This window comes from Zonotrichia albicollis, chromosome 4, assembly GCF_047830755.1.
Source record: "Zonotrichia albicollis isolate bZonAlb1 chromosome 4, bZonAlb1.hap1, whole genome shotgun sequence".
NCBI lineage: Eukaryota > Metazoa > Chordata > Aves > Passeriformes > Passerellidae > Zonotrichia > Zonotrichia albicollis.
The window spans coordinates 24,029,597-24,057,396 of NC_133822.1; the positions used below are offsets into that span (position 1 = coordinate 24,029,597).

Genomic DNA, 27,800 nt, shown 5'->3' on the forward strand with positions numbered 1-27,800 from the left:
GTGAGGGAGGCGCGTACCCGAGCTGTCCCCTCAGGATCGGGCTGTGCTGGACGGGGACAGGCAGGAAGGGGCCGCGCTTGGGCCGGGGCCTTCACCCCTCAGTCAGTTCTGAATCATAGCAACAACACTGAATATCCTGAGCTGGAAGGGACCCGTCGGGATCCTGGAGTCCTGCTCCCGGCCCCGCACGGGACACCCCAAGTGTCATCCCGTGAGAGCGTTGTCCCAACGCCTCCTGAGCTCTGTCGGGCTTGGTGCTGTGCCCACTGCCCTGGGCAGCCTGTTCAGTGTCTGACCAGCCCCTGGATGAAGCACCTTTCCCTAACACCAGTCTCAGATCAAGGGACAGAACTCGTGTTGCAGGTTTGAGGCATTGCTGGCCAGGTGCTCTCCCAGGTGCGATGGCTCTGTGACCCCATCGGCCTCAGGAAGCCGTGCCAGTGACGGGCACTGGGGTGACAGCAAGTCAGGACTTTCTACGTTTCCCCGCAAATCTTTCTGTGCGCAGCCAGGACGGCGGCTTTTCGCTCCGCTCCGGTTTGCCCCGCTGACACTGGCAGCCCCCGTCCCCTCCCCCGGGCGGGCAGCACAGGCGCTCCATGCCCGGAGCGAGGGGCGGGCGCGGCCGCCTGGGCGGCGGGGCGGGACGGGACGGGACGGGACGGGGCGGCGCTCCCGCCGGAGGGCGGCCGGGGCCGGTGGCGGCGGGGGGCGGGCGGGAGCCCCCAGCCGCGGGTCCGCAGCCGCCAGCCCGGCGCCGGGCGCCGCCGCCGTCATGCCGGGACACGGCCCTCTCGCTCCGCTGCCGCCGCCGAGGAAGGTAGGCAGGCGCCGAGGGAGAGCTAACGCGATAGAGCAGCGGGCAGAGGTGCCGCTCCAAAAAAATCCCGAATTCCCTCTTTCCTTCCGCGCCCCAGTTTGGCTTTTCTTCATCCCGGCTGCAGGGAGGGAAAGCGGGGGCCGCCAGCCGAGTCCCCCCGCGCTCCCGGGCACCGGGAGCCGCTTTCCCGCCGGGACGGGGCGGCTGCTGCCCCCGGCGGGCGCGGGGGGCCGGGCCCGCTGCCGGAGCGGGGCTCGGCCGGGGCTGAGGGGCCGAGGGGACCGGGGCCGCTGCTGGAAAGCCGAGCCGAGCGGGCCGGGAGCCGTGGGGCGGAGGAGCAGCGGCAGCCCCGCCACCCAGCACGGGGCCCCTGAGTGAACTCAGCCCTGCCTCGGTCTCCAGCACAAAACAGAGGAGGAAACGCTAAGCGCATTCTTTGGGGGAAGCCCGGGCCCTGCCGGAGCAAACAGCCAGAGTTCTCGGTTCCCAAAACCCTGAATCCCCGTGGATATTAGCCCTGCACTTCTCTCTCTCTGCCCTGGATAGCCTGCTTTCCTCTTCCTTTGCTTTCGGCTGGAAGGAGCGCCTGCAGTTGTGTGCAGCCTGTGGCTTATCACGGTGGGGATCAGTGGGAGTATTCACCTGTCCTGGGCAGAAAAATGCTTTCTTGCCTTCCCGCTCCTGTACCCAAGGATGATGGGTGCTAATGGACAGAGAGTTGGTAGAAGGGAATGTTGTTTAGGAAGGGAACAAGAAGTTACACTTGGCTGCTGCTGTGGTCCCAAGGTGTCAAATGCAAACTGGGACGCAAAACCATGCCAGGTGTATTTGGGACACTTTTAGAAGTTTTGGCTTTTTGAGTGTCCTGTAAGCATGTCTCTTGATGCTTGGTGCTGGGAAAGGGATGGTCATGGGGATTGCGGCTTTCTGACTGCTTGGATCTGCCCTGGAGCCCCTCACAGGTGCAGGGACTAGGTGCTAATATGGACCCTTAATTCTGCTCTTTACAAGAACACATCTTGTTTCCAAGACAGGTCGGCAAGTTGCTCCTGACCCTGAGTTATTCCCAGCCACCTTTGCTCTTGCCATTTAAGTAGTTCAAGTTTTTTGCTTTTGGAGAAAAGCATCTCCAGCCTGGAGGTCATCTGGGAGGACAGAGATGACCAAAGGGATTTCCATGGGGCCTTTATTTGCTGCTGTGAGGGGAGCTGCTGGTGTTGGTGGTGGATTAAAAAGCTGTTTTCTGTGTTGGCTGCCACCTTATTGACCACTGGTTCTTGGTATGTGGTAGTGAGGTCCAATAATGTGTACTGAACCACCAGAAAGGGAGTTGTTACTGCATCCTGGCAGAGGAAAGGAATGCATTTCCTCCACCCTTGTGTTGTGCTCTGAATTGTTGTCATTGGGGTAGTGTTTGTGGGGTTTGGTGCATATTGGGTTTGAGCAGTTTTGCTTGGTTGTTGTTTGGGTTTTCAAAATAATCCAGGCAGTGTTTCAGCCTGTGAAAATGGATAACTACTATGTTGGGTCAGGCTTGGAAACAACTGAAAATGCTAAGTATGGAAAAGAGAGGAAAGCCACAGGATTTCCCAGGGTAAAAAGGCGCCTTTTTGAGAAGCGGAAGAGAAGGCACTGAAAACAAAGGGCGCTGGAGTGGCCAGGGATGCAGAAAGCAGAGGGAAGATTTATGGCTCTGCTGGGACCTCTCTGCCTGCGTGGGTGAGAAGGTTGTGTGCTGAAGCCTTCAGCACGTCCATGTCCCAGCAGTGCACGCAGAAGGTTCTCCCTGCTCATCAGCTCACATCCAAAGTGCAGCATTCCTTGCAGAGCACAAGTGCATGTGGAGTGTCCCAAAGTGCTGCTGCTTTCAGTGCTGCCCCCAGCTCGCTGCCCTGGGAAAGCTTTTAGGACATTTTGTCTGCAAAGACAACTTCTGTGTGTGCTTTCTGTTCTCCAGAAACAAGAACATCATTTAGATCCTTTGTCAGACACTTACAATAGGCTTGTCTTTCTCCCATGCCTGTTGTATTTACATGTTAGAAATGTTCATTTTGACAAGGAGATAATAAATAAAGACCCCATAAACTGTGTTTTTCAGAGATGGTCTTAATCCAGGAGTAGCTTTTCCAATGAGTTAGTCTTAATATCAGCCATGACAACTAATTCATACAGACAGGACTTAAAATCTCTATTTTGCTGGGCACTCTGGGAGCACAGAAGCAAGCGTGATCCTTCCCCAAGTTTAAGAAATTTGCTGATGAAATCATCACACAATAGAGCGAGTCTCTTAAAGATGGAGAGATGCAGATATGCTGGGCATTTCAGAAGTGTCTGATAAGTGCCATGTTCTTTTGGATCCCCTGAATGCATCGTTCAAAGCAGCTGGTCCTCCCTTCCTTTTGTTACACCTGACATTTATTTCCTGACTGGAGCTGTGTGAAAGCTGCTCCTTCCTAAGTGGGGGCCAGACCAAGGGGAGAAAAGGCTGTGTAGTGCCCCATTAAACCCATAGGAGTGGGGAAGAACCTGTGTTAAACCCTTGTTGAGGTTGGTTAATTGTGATGGTCTCAGGCCTTCAGAACTGGGGTGCAAGCTCTTCAGGGAAGTGTTTTTTAGCAGAAGGATTGGAGTACTAGTGGCTGATATGTCTGTTGGCAGGATCCCAAGAGCTGGCTGAAAGAGGCCTCTAGTATGAAAGAAATGCTGAAATAGGACTTTTAATGCACTTGCATAGCAGTTCCTTTCAGGCTGAGAAGACTCTCCCGAGGGAAGGAGGGAGTGGGATGGAGCTGGAAAGCAATTTCTTGTTTCATTCAAGTCCTGACAGTAAATGAGTGATCCTGGCTTTGCTTAGATACAGCTCAAATAACATTGTGTCTGAGGTATCCGTGAGCACTGTTTCACAGCACAAAGGAGGAAAAGAAACAGTGTTTGCTTGACTGTTCTCTGAAGTGCTGTGGAAAGGGCAGCAGCATGTTGATCTTGCTTATGGGATTTTTTTCTGGTCTCTACCTTGGAGATGCTTTATCAGCTCCTGGAAATTGAAGCAAAGGCTGACATGTGAGGATATGCATAATGTTTGGGGTTTAGTGAGGGTGACTGTATCACTGAGCTCCCAGCCTCAGGAAGGCTGTACTTTTGAAATGGTGTTGAAATGGCTGTGCTACATTGAAATGTGGCTTCTGCAGGGGCCTTGGGTGGCCTTGAAGTGGGTGCCTAAGACAGTCCAGAGTCCCTGGGATCTCTGACCTCTGTGTCCTGGGATTCCACTGAGGCCTGTGCCCTTTGGTGGAAGGTCAGCACAGAGCAGGCTGAGGGTCAGTTCAAGGTTGATATAAAACACTAAAAGGCATCAGCACTGTCTTACATAAACAAATAAGTTTCTATAGGCTGATCCTGTTCAAAATCTCTCCCAGCCTTTACATGTTTCACCACCCAGTTGGGTCAAGGTGCTCTGTGTCTGTGGACATGGGACTGATGAGGTGAAAGCCATAATTCCCCAGGCCTTTCCTGAGGAAAGCAGTGGATTCTTACAGCCACTCCTGTGAGTCTTCACCAGTTTATGTCTTTCATTGAGCTGGGAGCTCATGGCAGCAAGACACCTTTGGGGCTCTGCCATCATGATGGTCTAGCCTGTGCTGTGCTGAGACAGCTCTGAACACTGTGGTGTAGTTCCAGCATGTCTTCCTTGGAGCTGCTCACAGGGACTGACTGCTCTTGGGATAACCCTGGCATGATGGCTGGGGTGATCCTGTGCTGAAACCCTCTGAGTTTGTACTGCTCTGAGGTAAATACATTGCCTAAACATCTGCTGAGCAAATGTGGGGTGCTCTGTGTGTGCAACAAAAACCCCAAAAAGGGGTTCATGGGAAATCTTCCTTGCAAGAAGTTTGAAACCCTGTGACTCCTTTCTTTAATGCAAATAACATGTATTGAGGACATAATTTCTATCTTTTTTGAAAACAGTACTACCCCATGGTAAAGCTGAAGGAAGTCAAGCACAGTTGGAAGGGCAGAGGCTTGAAAGAGTAATGTCCTGCTGGAATGAATGCTGTGAGTGCTGGTATAATCTTCATTCTTTGCTTCAGTGCTTTTTCCCCTCCCCAGGTTAGGGAAACCAGCTGCAGCTGGCAGAATGTTACTTTCAAGGATTTAGCAAAGTAGATGCAAGAGTTAGTGGTGATTTAAGTAGTGATTTAACTGACTGATTAAGTCAGTTTTTACTGACTAAACTTGTTAGGAGCTAGCACACCTCTGAGGCCTTCTTAGGGCAAGATTCTCATCCCAGTGCTGGGGCACTGCCAGTCAGCTTTGCTTGGGGTCTTTTGGTTTCCTTGTTTTTAATGGCTGACACAAACAAGAATTTGGCTTGCCTGTTACCTGCATGTGCTGTTTGTTGCACATGACCTTTGCTGAATGTGAGATGTGTCTGTGTCTGCCTCCTTGGCTGGATAAGGGCTCAGGCTGCTCACTGGAGCAGGAGGGCTGGGAGGGAGATGTTTGCCCTGCAGCCGAGCTGCCGTGTCCAGCCTGGGCAGGACTTGCTGCTGCTCAGCCCCCTGCACTGCAGGCAGGGCTCTGGCTCAGCCCCTGCTCCTGGGCTGGGAACTGGCAGTGTTTACGTGATGAAAGGGAGCAGAAGATGGCTTTTCCTGAGCTCTGCCTTTCCCCATACATGTGCTGGCCCAGGGCCAGCGTGGAAACTCTGTCCTCATGAGCAGAGAGAGGGAGATGGGAGGAGCCAGAGATGAAGAGGGGCCCAGAAGCAGAGGGAGTTAAAATAAAAACACCAGCTCACAGAGAGAAAAGCCTGTAACAGATGGCCCTGGCCATCCCCTGGGCTCTTCATGCACTTGGCTCCACGTGCAGTGCTGACAAGATCTCATCTAGAAGCGTGAGTAAGGAGCCTGGACCATTTTGGGAAGTGTGATGGAAGAGCAGAGTAAAAGGCAAAAGGAAGGAAGCTAGACAGGTAAGGCAGCTGTGCTTCAGCTCTCTGTGATGCCTGGAGTGAACTCTGGGACTTGGGGCTGCTGGTGCTGCCATGTGAGCCATTGTAGGGGCACTGCTTTGTTTTCATCCTTTAACTGTGGCCAGTCTTGCCTCCTTTGTAAAACAGCATGGCAAATGCTGGTGGAGGTTTGTTCCACTGCTCTCATTCCCTCTAGAGTATGTACAGCAGAGAGCTGTTGATCTGAATGGAGCCTAGTTAAAGATGGATTCTGTCAGGAGGTGCTGGCAGCTGTGATTTCCAGTGCCCATCTCCTCATCTGGCATCATGGTAAGTAATCAGACTGGCTGAACAGTTCAGCATGTGGGGTGCTGGCCTTGCTTGGAAAGGCTTTGCCTTGGTATTATATCTGTGCAGGAGACTGTGCCTGGCAGAAAAGCTGGTCTTGGAGAAGCACTCACAAAAGCTTTGCTCTGAGCTCATTTGAAAATCTGGCCCAGACACTTAAAATGTCAAGAGCTGGTGATGGTCAGGGGCAGCTTGAGTGGGGAAAGGTGCCACCTCACTTGGAAGTGGTTGAAAGAGTTCTGGATGAGACCCTGCCAGACCTTGAGACTCCTGATCCTACAGATCCCAGAGAGCAGCTGGCTCCTGGCCAAGTTCAGGCACGTAAGTTGTGTTTCCAGAAACTTACTGGGGACTCTGGCAACCCACTGGAGAGACTGTTTCAGGGAGCAAGATTTGCTGTTTCTTTGTAAGCACAATAACTTTAAATGGTTAGATGCTCTGTGTTTTAATTAGATTTTCCTTTGGGAATAAAAGTGGTGAAGTGTTTCTGTGCTCCTGCTACATTTAAATACTCTGTACTGTGTTCCCAGTCTGGTGAATCGTTTAGGCAGACATGTAGGTCAGGCACATGCCTCAATCCACCCAGTGCATCATTCCTGCCCTGGGAAGTTTGGAACTGAGCTTCACACAGTCTGATTGAAGATAGTGATATGCTTTGAGCATAGATTTAAAATCAACTATGTGCTTAGGTGTTCTCCTCTTCACAAGTGGTCTCTCACTCACCCACTGTATTCTGCAGAATCATTTTATATTAGCAGCACCCTTGAACGTGGATTTTCTCTTCTTACCCTGCAAGGCCTCTTGCTGATCAGCCCTGTTGCTGTGAGCAGTTCAGGTGAGATGCAGTCACAGGCCTGGTATTTTGGAAGCATTGTGGATAGGCATGCATGTGTGAGTGATTAAATCAACCCATCGGGGTGTCATCTGGAGAGGAACAAATGCTGAGCTTGCTCTGCAGGCGGGGGGAGGATGAGATCCCCCTGTAGTTGTTGCTGAAAGCTTTTCCCCTCTGCAGATGTGCAGCTGCTGCAGCTCTCTGCCAAGAGGTGGCCGTGACTTTCCGAGCTGGGGAACGCGCACACATCTGTTTGCAGGGAGAGCAGCACAGGGGCTCCTGTCCCAGGGTTTGTGTTCTCGTGACAGATAGTGCTGCCTGTCATGGAGGGAAATGGCAGATTTTACGGGACACTGAGAGGGCACTTCATAAATATGAGGTTGCTTGCCAGTGTCAGCCCAACACCACCTTTCTAAATTAAAAAGGAAAGAGCTCCCAGAGACTTTTCAGACTATTGGAGATTTCTCTTTAAAAACATTAAGGCCCTGCAGAAGATGTGTGTTTTCTACATACAAAAATAAAATGTGTTTCAGCTGCAAAGCGTGCTGTGATCCCAAAGGCTTCCCCCTGTGAAGCCTTTTGGGTAAGAGTTGAGTCTTGGGTTATCCAGAGCTCAGAGTGTCTTACTAGCAAGGGGAAATAAATGCCCCTTAGTAAAATTGAGAAGGAAGTCTCTGCATCAGCACATGTAGCCTTCAAAAATCAACATCTGGCCAAAACCAGACCCTGGGGCATCCTCTACAATCTACTGGGCCATGAGAGCTTTTTCCTTGAATTCAGAGAGCTTGGGATTAAGTAACTGAGAATCTGCTTTTCCCTGCCTTGACATGCTAGGCTGCATGTTCAGCAATCCCCAGTCAAATTCTATGAGACAATTTGTTACTCTAAAGAAATGTGTAAGATGTTGAGCTTTTTCCAGATGATGTCACAAGCCCTGATCTATCTGGCTCTTGTTTCTCAGCTTTGTCAAACTCTGAGAGAAGCCTGAGAGGTTTCCTACTGGGAAACCAACACATGGTAACTGGTTTTGCATCAGATTTCTGTCTCTGTCCCCTGAGATTACTGTGAGTGACTCCATGTAGAGGTTTTGCCATGGTCTCACCTCAATAACAGCCCTGTACCTGTGGTGGTGAAGGATTCTGACAGCTTTTGCTGCTTAGTCTGTGCTAAACCTTGTCCCATCAGCATCCTCTTGTTTGCACAGCAGGAAACTTTCCTTATAGAATGATTTCCTTTACTCAAATTCTGTGGGAAACCAAGGGTTTTCCCTGTTAAATTCATAAATTCCTCCACTAGTCAAAGACAATTTGGGGTATGTTTCAAGGAAAATTAGGATCACCTCTAAAAGTCACAAATTTCATGAAATGTTGTCAGAATTTGATGAGGTGGTGTTTTGGTTGCTTGGGGTTTTTTAATAACTTACTCTGACATGTAATATATTGCTTCAGTTCCACTTGCTTAATGTTTGTTTGCATGGGGTAAAATCATTTTTCTCATCCAAAGCAATCTGGAAACATTATCAGAAGCAGAAACTTGGCGTTTTAGAGCAGTGAAGGACTTCAGCTGACCAGCAACCACGCAGGAATACAAATTCTGTCTTTTTCTGTCCTTCAAACCAGTGTTCCCAGATGTCTAACTCAGTCCCTCTTGCTATTCTTATGAATTTCATATGGCAGCCTTTCATTAGAATACTATCATTTTTAATATTTTTGTCATTATTATTATTATTATTTTGTTATTAATAGAATAAACTAGACTAGACTGAGTTTGGAAGGGACCCACAGGGATCATCTTGCCAAGGTGCCTGACCACTTCAGGGCCAAAGTTAAAATGTATTATTAAGGCCATTGACCAAATGCCTTTTACACACTGGCAGACATGGAACACTGTCCACCTCTAGGAAATTCCAATGTTTGGCCACCCTCTTGGCAAAGAAATGCCTCCAAATGTCCAGTCTGAGCCTCCCCTGCTGCAGCTTTGAACCATTCCCATGTGTGCTGTCACTGGGTACAGGGAGAAGGGCTGAGCATCTCCCTCTGCATCTTCAGGAGCTGTAGAGAGCAATAAGGGATGTTTTATTTTTACTTCAGGCTCCTGATCAAGATCTGCTTTTTGAAAAATCAAGCCTGACCACTGAGTTTGTTTTCTCTCTGTCTCTCTGTCTCTGTCTCTCTGTCTCTGTCTCTCTGTCTCTGTCTCTCTGTCTCTGTCTCTCTTTCACTCCCTCTCTTTCACTCCCTCTCTTTCACTCCCTCTCTTTCACTCCCTCTCTTTCACTCCCTCTCTTTCACTCCCTCTCTTTCACTCTTTCACTCTTTCACTCTCTCACTCTCTCTTTCACTCTCTCACTCTCTCTTTTTCACTCTCTCTTTTTCACTCTCTCTTTTTCACTCTCTCTTTTTCACTCTCTCTTTTTCACTCTCTCTTTTTCACTCTCTTTTTCACTCTCTCTTTTTCACTCTCTCTTTTTCACTCTCTCTTTTTCACTCTCTTTTTCACTCTCTCTTTTTCACTCTCTCTTTTTCTCTCTCTCTTTTTCTCTCTCTCTTTTTCTCTCTCTCTTTTTCTCTCTTTTTCTCTCTTTTTCTCTCTCTTTCTCTCTCTCTTTCTCTCTCTCTCCTTCTCTCTCTCTCTCTCTCTCTAGAAATAGGTAATCATTAACCCATTCTTTTTTCCTGACACGCCAACAGCAGATCAGCTGTTTCACTGCCTCTGTTCCACATGTAACTATTTTTTTTTAACATGTAAACAGTGGGGTATTTTAAATGTAGGAGATTTTGGTGCAATTTCCTGTGAAATCCTTGAATGCAGAATTAAGCAGAACAACGTATAACAATGTCTCTTCCTTTTGTGAAGTAGAGCCAGCATGACTTGGTGATGCAGTGATGAAGCACAGTGAGAGGTGCATGGATGAGGTTACCCAGCAGAACAAGGTGATGGCACTGTCATTGCTCCATTAACTTAAGCTGAGCAATGACCTCAAAGTGAGGTCAGGAGGTTTTTAGAAGAAATTTTGCGGTATTGGTTTTTCAGTTTCATGATTGAATAAAAGAAAATTATAACTCACTACTTGGAGAAAGGTGGCAGGGTAGCCCCATTTATTTTCTTCTCTCCTTTTTTCCCTCCAGTAAAATAAATAGGAAGGAGAGAAAGCCTAAATAGTATTTCTGCTCCTTGTAAAGGGAGGGTTTAACACACACCCCCTCAACTTAGCTAAATTTTGGTAAGCAATGTCATTTCAAAGAACCTGACTCTTGTAAGCTTCCTTCAGATTACCTCAGATGTTTTCTTGAAAGTTTCTCTCCGTTGGGTTTGGGGTTTTTTGGGGGCATACTGAATTTAGATCAAACTTGGCAAAAATTATTTAAGTTAGTCAGAAACCAACTAAATAAGTAATTTACTCATCCAGCAGCACTTTAATCTGTTTGTGATTCATGCAAATTGAATTGCTGAGACCATGCAGCTGCATTTCACGTATGTGAGTGCATCTTGACCAGATAAGTTATTTTCTGCAGCATTTCTGGTCAGGTAAGAGAAACAGGCATTTTTACCCTGTGGTTCAGAGTTTGTGAGATGCTATTTCAGGAGGAGAGAGTACTTTTAGAGCACAATCACCTCTTGGGAGTATTCTTAGTTTTATATGATAATTATATTTGCAAACACTGTGCATCTCTAATATTCTTTTTGCTTGGGAAGACATATAAGCAAAGATAACTTCTTGCTAACCTGTTTTCAGGGCTGAAATTTCTCCTGTGTCATACTTACCATTTTAACATCAATGCAGTGAACCCACTGAGGAGATTTTTATTAAGTAGATGCTATGCAGTCTGAACATTTGAGTTATTACATGCTGAAGATATGGGAAGAAGAATGCCTACTTGAATGCCAAACATTTTTCTTACCAACCCAGAAGTAAATCAAGTATAGCATTACTTAAGCTCTTCTTGTTCCTCTTCTAATAGAATAAAATGTTTGGGGAATTTCTCCCTAAAATATCAAGTTTAGATTTAGTTTTCCAGTTATGTCTGTAGGCATTCTCTTTTCAGTACAGAAAACACAGTTGTTATTAAATATCCATTGTATTCAACTGCAGATAACTGAGGCAGCATTGGGCAGCTTCTACCTTTGTATAAAGAACATGGTTCTGGTGAGGAATATCTTAAAAAATATAATCCAGAAGAGAGGAAATTTAGAAGACATGTTAGGAGGAAATTCCTCCTAACATGTGAGGCTGGTGAGGCTCTGCAAGAGGATGCCCTGCCCCTGGATGTTGGGGATGCCCCGTCCCTTGAAGTGTTCAAGGCCAGGCTGGACGGGACTGTAAGCAGCCTGATCTGGTGAAAGTTGTCCCTGTCCATGGCTGGGGGATTGGAACCAGATGATCCTTAAGGTTCCTTCCAACCCAAAGCCTTCTGTGATCTAACTGGCCTGTACATAGAGTATTTAATCTATGGAAAATGTGCATTTGCTGCAATGGTCATCTTCTACGGAGGGAAAAAACCATTTACAGACAGACCTCCTTCCTGAGCCAGATCTTCAAAGCTGAGTGTGTAAAGCTGTTGCTTTTGGGACACTGGGGATGGGAATTTCACAGAGGAACTTGCAAATCATCGGGGTGTTACACCAGGTGGGTCACTCTAGTGCTGGCCCTTTACTGTAGGAGACCTCATCTCTTGCCCTGCAGGAAACCTTTCTATTCTTTAAACATCAAATGAGAGCCTGTAAGAGTTGCCCCATCCCATCCAAAGAGGTTTTATGGACTTGAGCAGAGGGGGGCTGTGCTTGTGTGCCTGTAGGTACCCCTGTGCTGGGGCTGAGCAGAAATGAGGTGAATGTGGAGGGTGAAATGGAAGCCACCCCACAATCACTGCAGTCACCTTCGGTGCAGCTGGGATTTCCCCTGCATTGGACTGGAAATGGCATCTTTATGAGCATTTAAGATGAAAGGGGATGATGTTTATTGAACAGTTCAGGGGACAGTGCTTCTGCAAAGGGTTTAACTCCAAAAGATTCCTACTTTGATATTTTGTTCTGGGTCCTGTAAAAGGTTGCCCTGTGAAACACTGTCAGTGCTTTGTAGTAATGAGTTTTTCCTGTGCACAATAAACAGTATCAGAGCCCAGTCCAGCACAACATCCAAACATCTTGGGTGGAGTATGCCCTAGTGGTTACCCTGGAATACAAAACTTGGATGCACATCCTCTGGCTTGAAAGCTTATGTACAAACAGCTCTGCTTCACTTGTGAGATAAGGGCTGATGGAGACAATTGTACACGGGTGCTCTGCTTTTGCTCCATTACCCAGCAGTGAGATGTGTATGTGAAAGAAAGTAAACAATGGAAATTAAAGTCCTTTATGTGTGTATTGGCCTTAGCACATCCCTTGGAAGAGAGTAGTGAACAATATGTGCTTGTTTGATAACTCTCCAGTTTCTAGGATTTCTGCTGCAAGAAGCCCAAAGGAACATTTCAGCAAAGGAAGTAAACAAATCTCCAAAATATATGCTTTCAGTATTTCTTACTTTTCTTTAGTAGTTGGTTGGTTAGTGTTTGATTTAATTAATAGTTAAATACTTAAATAACTATTATAATTAATAGTTAAATAACTTTAAGCTTTTGAAAAAATTGTACCCTGATCTCTGAAAGTGGAATGAACTTGGGAAGAAAATATTTTTCCTTTTCTAATAGTGAAAATTTACAGCACTCATCAGTATTTGCCAAGGCAGCATTATTGGTGGACTCATGGCTTCCATGGAGCTGTTGAAGTTTGTTAGGCACTGCAGAATGACACAGGACAAAAGTCAGTAGAAATGTGTTAGGGATAGCATAATTATATATCTTGTTTTGGCAGTTATTTTTTACTGCTTCCTTGCTGATCAGTTGGAAGAAGGCAAAAAGGTATCACTTGGGGAGGAAAAATCTAGTAATAATGTTTTGAAAGGTACTTTTTGTTGTTGTTTTCCACAGAGAAAATGAGAGTGATTACTCACTTTTACAGTAATTAATGATCTGTTATCATAGGATAATCCAGATTTGGAGGGATTACAGGGGGGCTGTACTCCAGCCTCCTTCTCAAATAGGTTCAGGTCTGAGCTCAGATTGCTGAAAACCTCCAGTAATGGAGACAGCAGGGCTGCTCAAAACAGAGGTGTTTTCCTCATGGTGAAAAGAGCTCTTTTATCCTCATAGTAAAAAAAATAATTTTCCTTATATCAAGTCTCTGTGTTCCCTCTCATTTTGTCTCTCATCCCACCAAGAGAAAAACAGCCAAGGAATTTGCTTCAGGTCACACACTGTGCTACACCAATGGTTTTGTTTTTATGAGAAAAAAAAGATTAAAAAGTCACAACAGAATGTGGAAACCTGTGTCACATCTCTGAAAGGGACAGGGCACACAGGTGTCAGTTCAGATCTGACCTGGACATGCTTAGGTTTACAGCATCACTGTGTCAGTCTATCCTCCTGATGTGAAGAAGCTCTTTAGACATATGTAGAGTAATTATTTCTTCTGGAAGTTCCCTTTTCAGGGCTGTGATCTGTTATCTGAGACATCTCCCACATGAGCAAGCTCTGCCAGCTCTGTGGAGCTGGATCTGGCTCGTGGTGAGAAGCAGAGTTTGCGTAGGTGCACGAAGGTGCAGAGAAATGTGCTCCTGATTTCCCCAGCCATACCTAGACCTGTCTCCTGTTGCAGTCAGGAAAAGAGGAATGTGTATTTGCAATTCTTTGAAAATGTTAGCTGCTTCTACAGTCACAGAGTCATTTGGATTTGCAGAGACTCCAAGATCATGGAGTCCAACCATTAACCTAATGCAGCCAAGGCGGCCACCACACCATGTCCCTAAGAGCCACATGAATACAATGTGGAGCTAATTCAGTCAAAGCTGGGACTTATTTGGGAGTTAAAATAAGGAGATGGAATTGCAAGTGTAAGTGCAAGCCTAGTAGGAATGTTTGTTTAAAAAAAAAAAAATCTGATCCTCGGTTGTGAAAATGGGTCTTAAACTTCAAAGTCATGTAGTCACTTTTGAAAATGTTACCCTTCTCTATTTTATTTCTTTCTTTCCTTGGGGATTTTCTACTACAAAAAGTAGCAGAAGAATGTGCCACCAAGCCATCATGATATTTTACCAGCATTTTTGCCTGACAGTAGCAGGAGATCAGATCTTTCCCCCCCGTCTCCTACAAAGTTTTTTGATCAGAAGCTGTAGTGGAGCCCCTGGGGCAGAATGTAGGGATGGTTATGGATGGTTACCTGCAGCACACTCCTCCTCATGCTCTGCCCTTTGCTGGGCTTCTGCTGGGGCTTGGGAGCCTTGAAAGAGCAAAGGGTCGTTCCTTGCGTTGTTTTGTGCTCAGGTTGCCAAATTCCTGGTTATGGAGAGGGTGTGGATGGACAAGCAGCACAGTGATGTGGGTTGATTTTCTCTCTGTGTCACTGTCCTGTCCAGGTGCCTGTGCTGGGAACCCTTGTGCTGCTTTCCATCTCCCTTCAAACCCCTCTTATGCCTGGGATCGCCCTGCCAGGGAGGAGGTATCAACCACATGTGGAAGGGTGGAGGAGGAAAGCGATTTTTCCCTAGGATTTGGGGTTTTGGTAGGGCTTTTTTCCCCGCTTTTATTGGCCCTGAGTGCAGTGACCGCTTAACCACAGGGACCGGGCCGGCTCCCTCCCCCACGCTTCCTCTCCCTGGCAAAGCAAAGTCGCTCAGGTTTCCTCCCAGCTCTCAGCTCCATTCCTCTCCATACAAAAGGAAAGGAAAAACTGCTCTGCACGGGCAGATGGCCGACTGTTTCCTGGCAGCTCCACTCCACTGTCTTTTTCCCATTGTCCCGACACAAACACACGCACGCACACACCCACCGAGAGCGGCTTTCCTTTCCTGGAAAAATAAATAAATGCAAGCTCTCTTTGCAGAGGTTTATTCCTCCTTGGAGCTGGGTGAGCTTCCTCCTTGTGCTGGCCAAATCTTGGGCAGCTCCCGTGCTGCCTGGCCCTGCTGTCTGCTCAGGAAGGCTGGGCGAGGGGAGGATGTGCTGTGCTGAGGTTGGAAGGGTTCCATACAGAATAAAGTCTGCCATAAACAGGTTCTGCCTTTGTGGTGGCCAAGATACGTGGGAGAGTGAGAGCAGGAGCAAAGAGGAGCTTGGAGGAGACAGAGGGAAGCAGGGTCTGCTGAACCCAAAAGCAATCTGTGGGTGACACTTTGCTTGAGCTCAGAAGGTGATGCTCGATAGGGACAGACTGAAGTGGGAGGTCATGGACCTGGGGTGGGTACAGGAAGGTCTCATGGAGCATGCAGATGATGCCCCAAGGTTGTGGTGATGGACACTTCAGGAAGCTGTGTGCTAAATCCACATCAGGAGGGACGAGTCAGCATCCTGCAGGGTGAAGGCCACCAAAGGAAAGATTTGCTGAGTCTCCATTTGTCTCCCTGATGATAACTTATTTTGGAAGAAGTTGAGGTTCTTCTTTTTAATGCTCTCATTTCCTTTCTGAATGTGAGACAATTTGTCTTCCTGCCAGGAAACTCTTTGCAGAGTTGCTCCTTGAAGGGACCTCTTTGGGTCCCATTTATGTTAGAATAGCAGAGATTATCTCACCACTTCAAAAATGAATTCCAGTGTGGTTCATGAGCAGAACACTATTTTTTAGTGACAGGTTGTTTCCTATGCTGTCAAATGTTTGGGTTTCTTATAAGCATAATAACCCTGAATTCTTTCCAATTCTTTTATTTACTGGTGTAGTAGGACTGGTATGTTTGTAACACAGCACTGCAATCAAAGGAGGGAAAAGCACCTACATCATGCACCTGCACTGGTAGAAATGAGTATTTGCCAATTTCTCTTTGTTCCAGTTCCACTGCATCTGGTGGAATCCTGTCTGCCTGTGTGGCTGATAGATGATTCTGCTGGCAGATGTGTGCTTGTGTGAATCTGGTCCATATTTCTTTTGTTTTATTCTGTATTGACCACTGTCATCTTCTGTGTGGGTACTTTCAAAGCTAAACAAACCAGGTATTGATCACCATCTCCACTGATGTAATCTGCAGGCAAGGGCACACCACCAGTGTCTTCTTCAGCCTTGACTTCAAGTAACTGAATTTTCATTTATTGGGCTGCAAAGCAAAAGCAAATATTATCACCCCTTCAAAGGGGATGAGCAACCCCCCTGTGTACACACAAACGCTCACACAAAACCTTAAACACAGGGAGATGATCTAGGTATGCCAGGAACTGTCCCAGAAGGGGTGTCCTCTACTCCTGCCCTCACTTCCCAGGGTCTTGATTTCCTCATCTGGAATTACAGGTTTTTTTCAATCTTTTTTTCATTGCTTCCTTGTAGAAAGCATAGCCTGAAACACATAATTCCATTAAGCATTGCAATCATTTTAGCAGCCAGGTTGGAAAATACTGAATCATTCTCTTCCTTCCCGTGTGAATTTTTTCTTACTATTTGTTAACCTACCTGCAGGAGTTAAGACTCATCATGTCTCTAAGCAGTCATACAAACCGTCCTTGCCAGGATGAAAAGCAGTATTTAGCTTCTATGCATGCAGGACTAAAACTGTGACTGGGGGCAGTGAGTTAGAGAAAGAGTGTTTCTGGGGTTTTTGACAGGGTCATGAAACATCCCACCACTAACCCTGAAAATGCTGTGTTTTTCAGCTGAGGGTGTGTCTGCCTGAAGGAAACTGAAGAAATGTTGAATACCCTTTCAGTTGTTCTTTTTCTGTCTGTTATGTGTTTAGAGGGAGGAACAAAGAGAAAATAAAACAATGGGAAATGTGGGACAAGCTTAATAATAGTGGATGCAATGAGCCCCACCTTTAACAGAAGACAATTCATATTGTGAACCCTGTTTTTGATTACTGTCTTCAGGTCAAGATTTTATTTTTGTTTCAGTCTGCACTTTTCCATGCTGAGCATTGCCTCTGGCTGAATCACTTTTGCAAGCCTTCAGCCAAAATGGTTCAGCTGTGTTAGTGTGGAGCCTGGGAAGAAAATTGTTGCTGCTTCCCCTGTGTTTGAAAAGAAAATCAGGCTTTTTTTTGCGAAAACTTATCTTCTGCTTTGAAACAGAAGTGCTGTTTGGGTCAGGAATTTGTCCTTTCCCATTCCTGAGTCATCTCTACCCTAACTTTTCCAGGGCTCTGTGGGAAGAAAGTTTCAGCTGGCACATGGTCAGCAGAGGTTTTTAGAGCTACACACCAGATGTGCTGTCCTTCCAGCTCCTGCTGTCAGGCAGGTGATGCTGGTGATGTCCCTGTGGAGCTTGACCTACAGCTTCAGCAAATGGTTGGTGGAGGGAAGTAATGGACAAGAGGTGAGAGTTGTTTCTCAAGGGTTCATCTGCTTTCCTACAGAATAAGGATAGTCTCAGGGTGAAGTTGAGACCTGGGCTAACCCCCTGATACTGTCCACAGCAGGTCCTGCTGGATCCCTCTTCTCATTGCTGAGGGTTAACTTCTTTACAAGCAGAGTCTTGTTGCCAGCCCTGGCAAGGAGGATTGGAATTCAATTATTTTCAAGGCCCCTTCCAGCCCAAATCATTCTGTGATTCCTTCCATGTGTTTCAGTGCTCATTAGGTTTTCCCAGACAGGTGGCTGATGTTGCTATCTGAGCAGAAAACTGTGCTTCCCCAACTTTTATTTTTGGTGGTTTAGGGAGCTGAATCAGGCAGCTTGTGAGCCCATCGTAGCTTGAAAAGACTTTACAAGCATGGGAGCTGATGCAAAGCAAAAGCAAGAAGGGAGGGAAACAGCAGGCACACCCTTAGTCAATGGCAGCCATCAGATGAAATCAAGCATGTCTTTTACCAAGGGCAGGGACAGGACCACCTTGCTGGCAGCCAAGGGAGGAGCAGGGCAGGCCATGAACCATGTAATCCTTTCAGCCAGGTTAAAGACATATAAGCAGGCAGAGTTTGTTCTGTATGCTCAGAGAGGGAGAAGGTCAGTAGACCAAATTATATCATAAAATTAAAGACATGTCCTAGCACCCAGCCCAGCTTTGCTGGACACAGCCAGTTCCTGCACTCCTGGCACTGCAGCCTTGTTCCCCTGACGTGGGGTGTTGCACAAAGGCAGAGGTTGTGGTACCTCCATTTCACTCGGGGTTTTTGAAAATACAGTTTGTTTTGACACATGGGGTTCTCCTGACCCCCTTGTAAGCCCTGTGGTGTAAGACATGATAGATCAAAGGGAAAAGTTAGGACAGAGTGGGGTGAGGGGAATAGGAGGCTGTGTGGAATCTGGCTCTAAAAGATACTGTAGGAGCATGTCACTTCCCAGTCCTTGATCCTTTATCAATATCTTTTGCATAAGTTTATCCTGCTTTTTTCTCTTCAACAAGTGTCTTGGCCCTGATTATCTAGAATTACCTACAATTAGGATCCCATTACGAGTGTGATGAACTGAGCAATCCTGCTGTTGGTGTCCTCAGTCTTCACAAGATTCACTGACCAGGACAACCAGTGTCTGCCAAGGGGCCACCTTGCCCTAAGCTGACTGTGCCCAGCATAGGATGGCAGAGTAGCTGAGGTGGGAAGGCACCTCTGGAGGTGGCAAGTACAGCCCCATGCTACAAGTGTGGTCATGTAGAGCAGCTTGTTTGGGACATTGTCCAGCTGGGTACTGGCTATCTCCAAGGGCAGAGCCCCCACCATCTCTCTGGTCTTGGTCACCCTCTTGGTAAAAAAACTTTTCTCCATGAGTAAGCTGATTGATCCTTTCTGAGAAGCCTTGCTGCTGTAGAGGCGGCCCACCTGCAGGACTGATCAGGAGAGGAAAGAAAACTTTGTGTAAGTTGTCTGAGGAGAAGCTGTTGGGCTGTCAGCTAGGGAGGGCTCATGGCACGGGGTGTGGAGCTCAAGTTTGAGGAAACCCGTGCCTTGCTGCTGGGCTGATGTTGGGCACCTCCAGTCAGGGACTCCTCTACTATAAGCATCTTGTTTCACCAAGGGAGCCTCTCCTGGTGCCCATCTCAGCTCTGGCTGCATCCCTGCTTGGCTGTGTCCTCCCTACTGAGCAGGGGCACCCTCCCTGAGATCACACTCTGCCATTGGCCTCAGGAAGGCAGCGTGCTCCTGCTGGGGACGTGGACACTGCTGGTGCTGGGGCTGTGTGTGTGTGTGAGCTCAGGCACGCATCCTCATGCCTGCTGCTTCCCCCAAAGGAAAACAGGCTGCAAACAGAGCAGGGGCTGGGGGAGGGAGCCTTGAAGGCTTTAACTGTTGGTTTCCCCTTACTCATGTTTTTCCTGTTAGTGTTTTGTCTTCTTGGCATCCTTCCTGTTCTTTATATGTGTATATATGTTATATATTGTTGCTGTTTCTATGCTGCACCCTTTGTTGTCTAAAGCACCAGAGCAGGGAGATGTGACTTGTAGACTTTAGCTGCTCAGAGTTACCCAGATTTTGGTAAAAGAAGAACGTCTGTTTTTCTTCATGGAGGAGAGTTGGACCAGCAGCAGGTTGTTCCTGTTGCTGTGAAGCCTTGCTATTCTATTCATCAGCAGCACATGTGGACATGGATGAAATTTTTGGGAGGTGCAGAGTAAACAGAGCAGAGGAAAGCACGAGATACGGCCTCCAGCAGGCAGCAAGGGTAATACCCAAACCCACCTTCGAGGAGTGCTTGGTTTATTCCCCATAAACAAAACTGCAAAGAAAGGAGGCCTGGGAGGTTTGCTGACCTCAGAGAGAAGACCTCAGGCTCCCTGTGTGTGACCTGTGCTGGCTCTGTGCATTTCCAGTGACATGGACTGCAGGGCCTTTGCGCTCCCTTGCCTTTTGTCATCGTCTGGTGGCTGTACCAAGTGCAGTGGGCAAAGCTGGTGTTTTCCCCTCCCTGGAGGTGTTCCTCTGGAAGCCTTCTCTGCCCTCTGAGGGTGGGAGTGTGCCTCTCTTTTATTCACTGGTTGCTCTGGAAACATCACATAGTATCCCGTGCCCTGAACCAGATGTGCGCGCTCCAAGAGCGTTTGGATCGGAAGTGGGGAAGAGGGCACTGGGGAAGGGGGGCGGGAGGAAAACTTAAATTAGAAGAAAGCCAAACAGCTATTGCTGGAGACAGATGATTACAGCTCATGTCAAGGCTGCTTCCTGCATGCCAATGATAGATCAGTAAACAAACGCCTCTCTGCGAACACAAAGCAGGCAGGAACTCTGTTTGGAAGAGAGAGGTCGGGGTAGGTCTCCCTTCACTTGGTAGCAGGAAGCCCCTATCACATGGCCCTGGGAATTGTGAGGCCGGGTGCATGTGGGAGATAGGCCGAGAGGCTTCTGCTGGGAGACTTCACATCCTTCCCAGGGCCCAGCCAACAGGTTTGAGGGCTCCCTCCCTCTTTCCTCCCACCTCCTCCCCTGTCCTTCCTTTCCCAGTTTAATTTTGAAACACTATCAGACGACTGCTTTGTTCCCCCAAACAATGGCAGGGAATAAATTGCAGTGGCAAGGTTCTCCAAATGGGGCTGAGTATCTTCTCTCCCCTTCCATGGCCTTGATGTCCTGCTCCAGGATGTAGTGCCAGGTGCAGTGGCCTCAGGCTCTGGTTCTGCAGGGCTGTGCCTCCCATGGCTGGTAGAAAATTCTTGTGTGGTTTGTAGAGAAAGGCAAGAAGTACCAGCTTGATGAGTGTGTGCTTGTCCTCCTTGGGGCTCCTGCTAATGAAACTCAGCCCTGCTTGTTTCTTTTAGGCAGTTTGTAGGGCTCTGGTCACATTGCTCATGAGGCAGGAAAGCAAAGCATTTCAGATAACACTTCTCAGCCCCTGGCAGGTCTCCCTTCCCCAGCCTTGCACAAGCTCTTTTGTGCTCTCTCCCCTCTGCCCTCCTGTGCACACAACCTCATTACCTCCCTTGTAGCAGACTGGGTTTGTGCTGGGCCCCTTCCTTGTGCTGCTTTGTCAGAAACTCTCAGTAAGCTGTAGCAGGTCACAGAGATGCTCAAAGGGCCTGAGCCAGCACACAGGGTAGGGTGTAGTTGATTGTAGGAGAGATGTGGGCAGTCAGGAGGTACAAGAGTTCCCTTTGCCCTTACAATGAACTGTCATGTTACCTCTGGGTGTCTTGTGGAGCCAAAACTTGGAAAACAAAAGTAGATACTCTGTCTGCTGGAGGCAATTTTCCATCATTGCCATCACAGTTCATCTGCTGGGATGTTGGCAGTGCTTGTGGGTCAGGCCTGCAAGTTATTTCTAGTGATCTTATTATTGGGAGAGATGATCATATCACCTCTGAAGCTCATCTGGGCTTGTGCTTGGCCCCAGGAAATTATTTGATTATTGGACTTACTGAGAGGTACCATACTAATTTCTGCTGTTTTATTCCAGAGGTCACTCTTTTTCCCCTCTTGTCTTCTAATGTGTTTGGATAAATATTTACTCTTTTGAGTAGAACCAGCTAACATGCTGCCGTGATCCTCTAGGTGATGCTGAGGGCGCCATGTGTGCCCTGCTGCTCAGAGGGAAGGCACAGCTGCCCGTGGATCTCTTAGGGATGACTTCACTCCCTAAGCAGTGTGTGTTGTCTGTGGAGGTGTCAGCAGGTACCTGGCTGTTGTCACAGGCTTTGGAAGCTCCTGGAGCACCCTTTAATCTGCCTAATATGGGTGTGTTGCTTTGGTTAGTCCAGCCACACTTGTGCCTGGAGGGGACAGACGTCCCTCTGCCCTTGGTTCCAAGTCACGCTCATCTGCTGTTGGCTGTGGTGCTCCTTTCCCATGAGACTCTTGCAGCACTCAGCTGCTGCTCTGTGGCTCACTTCTGCAAACCAGGGCTGATGGAGTCTGTCCCATCCACCACAGAGGAAGAAACAAGTGCACCTCTTAGTCTGTATGATCTGCTTTTGGCCTGTCCCACAGGAGGCCTGCCAGGGAGCTGACTGTGCTGAGCATCAGCACACATCTGCTGGTACCCAGATGTTCCTTTTCAAACAGGGCTTGTTCGTGGGCTGTTGGAAAAGGCTGAGAGATGGAGTTTCCTGATGGGGAAACTGGGTGATCTCATGAAGACAGAGGAGTGCATCCCCAGTGAACATCTGATGTTTCAGCAGAGCCACAGGGATTGTGTGTGAGGACACAAGAAATGTATTTCTCACCACTAAAGGCAGTGACAAGGAGCTGCAAGGCACCATGTGAGTGCTGAGTGAAGAGACTGTCCCTGCTCTAGGGATGTTGTAAACCAAGTGCAGAGCAGACTGTGTTGCAGCTTTGTAGGAATCTGCTTTGGCTGCCTGGGTGAGTCATTCTTTGGCCTAGGCCACGAGTATGGTTAGTTTTTCATTATTTTCAATCCATAACAGTTAGCGGATGGATGAATAGATTTTGGTCCTTAGGCTGGTAAATTTTCTTGACAGTGTTGCAAAGCTGCTCTGTGTCTATAAGTGAAGTGGGTGCTTGTTCCAGTTACTAATGAGGGAGAGAAGCCAAGGGGGTTTATTGTCTGGGAAAAGAGAGTCTGCTAAATGGTTAGCAATGAGCTGCCCCGAGTGTGTACACATTGAGTTGACCCAGAGTTCACTCCTCGCCTCAGGAACATTGCCAGTATGGAATAAAAGGAGGGAGAGAAAACTGTGAACAAACAAAACTGATTCTCCCTGCCCCCCTTTTTCCTTTCTCTGCCCAAAAACTTGAACAGTGGAAACGAGAGATCCTTTTGCTCTTTCCTGTTTCTGGTGTGGTGGGCTGTATGTTTTTTTAATGACAAGAGGCATTTGGTCTTGTCAAATGCCAGGCATGGCAGGGCAGCCTCTGGCAGAGCAGCCAGTGAAGATACCTGAGAGACTTTTCCAAGTATTGCCTGCAAGGTGGTGAGCCTGTTGTCATTGCAATGCTTTAGAGCAGGCAGACCACCCTGATAAGTGAGCAGAGATGGTTCTGCAGAGCAACTGAGTAATTCTTCCATTTTCTATTTATCAAAAAGAGCATTGCAGCACAATAAAATGGAGATGGAGTCTGTTGCATTGACTGGGTAGCAGTGGCACTCAAAGAGAGAGACAGTCATTACAAGAGTGCTAGAAATCATGAGGCAAGGAGAATGACTCATTTTTCTGAATGATTTCTCTTATCCCACAAGGAGTTGTCCTCTGAAATGAGATCAGTAGCAGGCTAACGTGGCCCACCAGAGAGAAGACCAGTGGCTGCAGTGCAGTGTCTCTTCAGGCTAAAATGTTTTCCCAAGTTTTTCTTCAGGCTAAATTGTTTATCCCAAGCTTCAAATGTTGTGACAGGCTTGTATGTTCAGCAGCCACTTCAGACTTGTGGCCTTAGTGCAGGTTGTTATAAAATTGGTTTTGGCTTAGTCTTCTGCAAGGGGAAAAAAAATCTAAATCTGAGGAGATTTTGACAGCAATAAAAGCCTTCTTGAAATGTTCTCCATATTTAATTCAAGGTGCAGCAATTGATGCTGAGTCCAAGGCAATTTTTGCCCTCAAAAACTGTCAGCTCCTCACTGGGCTTCTGAGGGGTGTTGCTGTCACCCCTCTTCCCATTTAGCAGGGGAGGAAGCCTGGGCTGTCCTCAGACAGCTGTCATGTCTTGCTGCAGGTCCTCTCCTGGATTTCAAGGAGAAATATGTGTGTGTGTGTGTGTAGAAGGAAAAGAGAAGGATGCTGAGCAGAGAGCAATGCTTCTTCCTTGTGTCTCTCTGCAGGTGACCTGCTGCCCGGCTGTGTGCTGACACGATGACAGCGAGCAAGGTGGCCGATGTGAGCAGCACGTCTGGGGGTGCTCTCTGCAGGTCTGGTGAGAGGTGAGAGCTTGCCATGTTTCACTGTGCTTTGTTCGTCTTTATTGTCCCTAACACAAAGGAAACCAAAGGAAGGAACCCTTCTGTCCCTCTCTGCTCCCACATTAAAACACACCCCATAGGTTCCATCTTGTGATTCTGTGTGTTAAATCATCCAGTCAGGCTTCTAATGTTCCAGACTCAGTGCTGGAAAAGGTCTGCCCCAAGGTCTGCCCCAAGGCAAGAGCACTTGTGCTGATGATATCTCTGCCAATGTTTGTCCTGCCTGCACTGGAAGTCTTTAAGCCTGGAGACTGCTCAGAGGAGCCCCACTGTCCCCACCCTTTGCAAGGTCCCTTCTGCTCTGAGGTCCAACCACCGTGGCACTGTGGTGCCCATCTTGGGAAAGCTGGTGGTGCTCTCAGCACCAGCTCTTAACCAAAGCACAGTGTCACTGCCCAGCCAGGAGTGAAGTATCTGTGAGGCTGAGGAAGAGCAGGTGTGGCTCAGGTCCTGTTTCCTCTCCAAAACCTGTCCCAGACTCAGTTTGCACCACAGCCGAGTCTGCCATGGCTGCCAGCACTGCTTAGCTGCAGGACAAAGCTCCTGACAGCACACAGGGTATCCCCAGGGATGCTCCTGCAAGGCTGCTCAGTTCTGCAAGAGGCACAATTGACACGTTTAAGTTATTAGGACAATTTCCCAAGTTGAATCTTATTGTTGGGACTGTGATTAAATGGGACTAATTATAAGGGTTTGCATCCCAGTAATTACCTTTTGTTGTCTTGGTGCTCTTTCCCAAGCCCAGGTAAACCTCAAAGACTTCAGAAACATTTTGTGTTGGAATAACTGCCTGTTCAGCAGGATATTGACAAAATATCACAGCATTGATCCTGTGATATCACGCACTTGGAAATCTCTAGACTAAGTATATTTGGGATTTTTGTTGCACTTTGGCCCCAAACAGTGAAGATGTTTAATGTGAGAATGTTGAATCTGGTTTCTGGGTGCTGGGGGAGTGTACCTGAGTGCATGGGGGGACTGAGTGCATGTGTGGACTGGGATGGTAGAGCCCATACAAATGGAATCATATAAGTGCAGTCTTTGGGCATCAATATGCATGTGGGGAATATTAGGATGGACTGAGAGAGATCCTCTGATTCTCTGAGCAGGCACTACAGGAATGCCAGATGTACCACATGCTTTCTCCTCTGTGTAACAGCAGTAATTTTGCTGTTGTTTGCAGGTGGTCCATTTTGCATTTGTTTGTTTAATGCCTGCTGATGTCCAAAGCTCTGCTGCACTTCTGCACACACACACACACACACACACCACACACACACACACACACACACTGATAAAGCTCTCATTGGTATCAGCATGTCTGATGTACAAAAAATACCTCTCTAACCTGCAGCTTACTTGTTCCACAGATGAAGGCTCTGTTTCCAACCTCATATTGGTTTTAACAAGAGAAGGACAGTATGTTCTGGCTAGAAGGACCTTTCCCTGAGCATCCTCCCCTTTAAGCCCATGTCAAGTGCTTGGTTTGAGCATCCTCTACCATCACCTTTATGAGTAAAGCTTGAGAAACTGATGAAGTAAACCAAGGATGAGCAATGGCAGTGAATATTTCTTTCCTTTTTGCCTTTGATATGCAGGATCAAGCTTGCAGATAAAAACAATACAGCAGCTGTGAAAGAATTAGGAAAACCTCTGTGTGGATTTTTGAGTGAGAAATGTTCTGAAGGTTCCTCTGTTGCCCTGGGTTCAACACCTGAAGCTGAACAAGTTTCTTCTGTGGTGAAGAACCCACTGGGAGCCTTGGAGAACTTGATGCTGGATCCAAGGCTCGACTGCTTTCAGCAGAACATGCTTAGTCCTAAAATGATCATCAGTGACCCATCTGTGGATCTGAATGTCAAAGAAAACAATAAAATCATCAAGAGACAGATAGGAGGCACTCAGAATACACGGTCACCTGGAAAAATTGGCTGGAGGAATAAGTCCTTCAGCATCAAGGACAAAATTTCAGAATGGGAAGGGAAAAAGGAAATGCAGTCTGCTCCTCGCAGGGAGGAGGAGGCAGGAGTTAAAGAGGAGCACAAGATGCCTTGTGGAACTGAGAAGATGAGTGGGGAAGCACTGGTGACAAGGAAAGCAGAGGCCAAGAGACTTATGAGCTGGGAACTGGAGTGCAAAGGGGCAGGCAAAGAGAATGAGCGGAAAGCAGGAGCTCAGAAAGGCACAGGGCAAGCAGCAGAGCGAAAAGGGGAAGCGCAGAAGGATGAGGAAATGGAGTTCAGCCCTGGAAAATGCAAGGAAGTGAAAGGTGGGAAGTGGGAGGTCCAGAAGGAGAATCTTTCAGTGCTTAGTCAGGTCAAGAAGCTAGAGCAGGCTTTGAAAGATGGCTCAGCAGAGCTGCAGCCACAGCTGCCTGGTACTTACTATTCCCCACAGTGCTTGCAGGAGAAGGCAGCACAAGGGCACGCTGCTCCTGAGGGCCATGAGGGTGTGTGTGGGGCTGAGCTCAACAAAAGGCTTCTTGGCGTGGACTCTGACATCAGTGAGCCGATTTTTGGGACTCTAGAAGAGATCAGAATTTCTCATGTGAAATCCAAGCACAGCACGGTGGAGAATGTGTACACAGAGCCGGGGGTGCCAGAGAAGAAGCCCTTCATCAACCCACTGCCCAAGCCTCGGCGGACTTTCAAACACGAGGGGGAAGAGGACTGGGTGCCAGCAGTTAGGAATAAAAGAAACTTACCCCCTCTTCCATCCATTCCTCCCCCTCCTCTGCCCTCCTCTCCTCCCCCATCAGCTGTCAGCAGGAGGCTCTGGAGCGGGAAGCACAAGAACAACGCTGACCACAGGTACTGGGGTGTGTTTCATGGAGCTGTTGGTGTTCATGGTGGAGTGCCACCTTCCCATCTTTCTCTGAGAGAGACAAATCTTCCTTTTTTGCTCAGAATCTCCAGCATAATCAGCCCTCAGAGAATGTATTAGTGGCCAGCACTGCTCCACAGGGTAACTGTGGAGCGATAAGTTATGGCAGATTTAAGGTCACTGTATTACATGGCTTAACCTTCAAGCCTAAAATTGAGGGATTTGGGGTTTTGTTTTGGTTTTCTTAGGAGAAACTCTACTTAATTACACAATGACCACAGCTGGTCTGGAACAGTGTTTGGAATGATAATCTGTAGTCTCTAGTGCAGCATTTTCACTGCCCATAGCAAACCTCAGTGAATCTGATGTGTATATATTCTTCTGGAGTGCTTGCTTGCCTTTTATTCCCTCCCACATGATTGTCACACATTTTTGGGGTGGAGAACATAAAATACACAGCTTTTCTAATGCCCTCTGGATAAATTGTCACTTGAAAGTTCCTGGCTCCGTTGCAAAAAGGAAATCAAAACTTGCTAGGTTTGCTCATGGAGGGCACAGTTTTACCCTTCCTACCATTCCACAAGCAAGTTTTGTTTTTCTCTGCTGCTCAGAGAGCTGATTTTGGGGCCCTCTTACACTTTCTGTGGGTGGGATCTGTGCTGTAAATGGGACCTCTCACCTCCTAAGGTTCTGTGCAGTGCTCCAGGATGTGCCATTTCACACTTGCATCTCCACAGTGTGCTATTGCCATAACAACCCAGATTATCTGTGGCACCTCCAAGTGCCTGATAAAAACAGCCAATCTCAGTATTGCTTTTTCATGCTTTATATGGGATGATGCAGCCAAACGTTCTCAGCGATTTATTTTGCCAGCTGTGTCGCACTTTGGAGAAGTGAATTAGCTGTAATTTGGTTATAAATGCTGGTTAACTGCATCACTCTTCTCTCTGCCCCTCCTCCCCCTTCTGTGGTGCAGGAAATCCTATGAGTTTGAAGACTTGCTGCAGTCCTCATCCGAGCACGGCCGGGTGGATTGGTACGCGCAGACCAAGCTGGCCCTCACACGCACTTTATCTGAGGAGAACGTCTATGAAGACATCCTGGGTAGGAACCCTGCACAGGGGAGGGAGCTGCCTGCCAGTCCTGAGCAGCAGAGACTCCTGGTCAACAGGCATTCAGCAGAGGTGCTGAATAAAGTGTGTTTATTGTCCAAATGTAAACCAGGACACGTTT

General features: G+C 47.6%; 1 protein-coding gene across 2 annotated transcripts in view; it reads left to right on the forward strand.

The window, feature by feature from the left end:
• The first annotated feature begins 633 nt into the window (after positions 1-633).
• DENND2A (DENN domain containing 2A) overlaps positions 634-27,800 on the forward strand; it is a 57,469-nt gene continuing 30,302 nt past the window's right edge. For both annotated transcript variants that reach the window (XM_074539098.1, XM_074539099.1), the window contains exons 1-4: positions 634-820; positions 23,607-23,705; positions 25,343-26,554; positions 27,544-27,671. In XM_074539098.1, the coding sequence (XP_074395199.1) occupies positions 23,638-23,705; positions 25,343-26,554; positions 27,544-27,671 (1,408 nt within the window). In that variant the 5' untranslated portion in view covers positions 634-820; positions 23,607-23,637. The remainder of the gene's footprint in view (positions 821-23,606; positions 23,706-25,342; positions 26,555-27,543; positions 27,672-27,800) is intronic.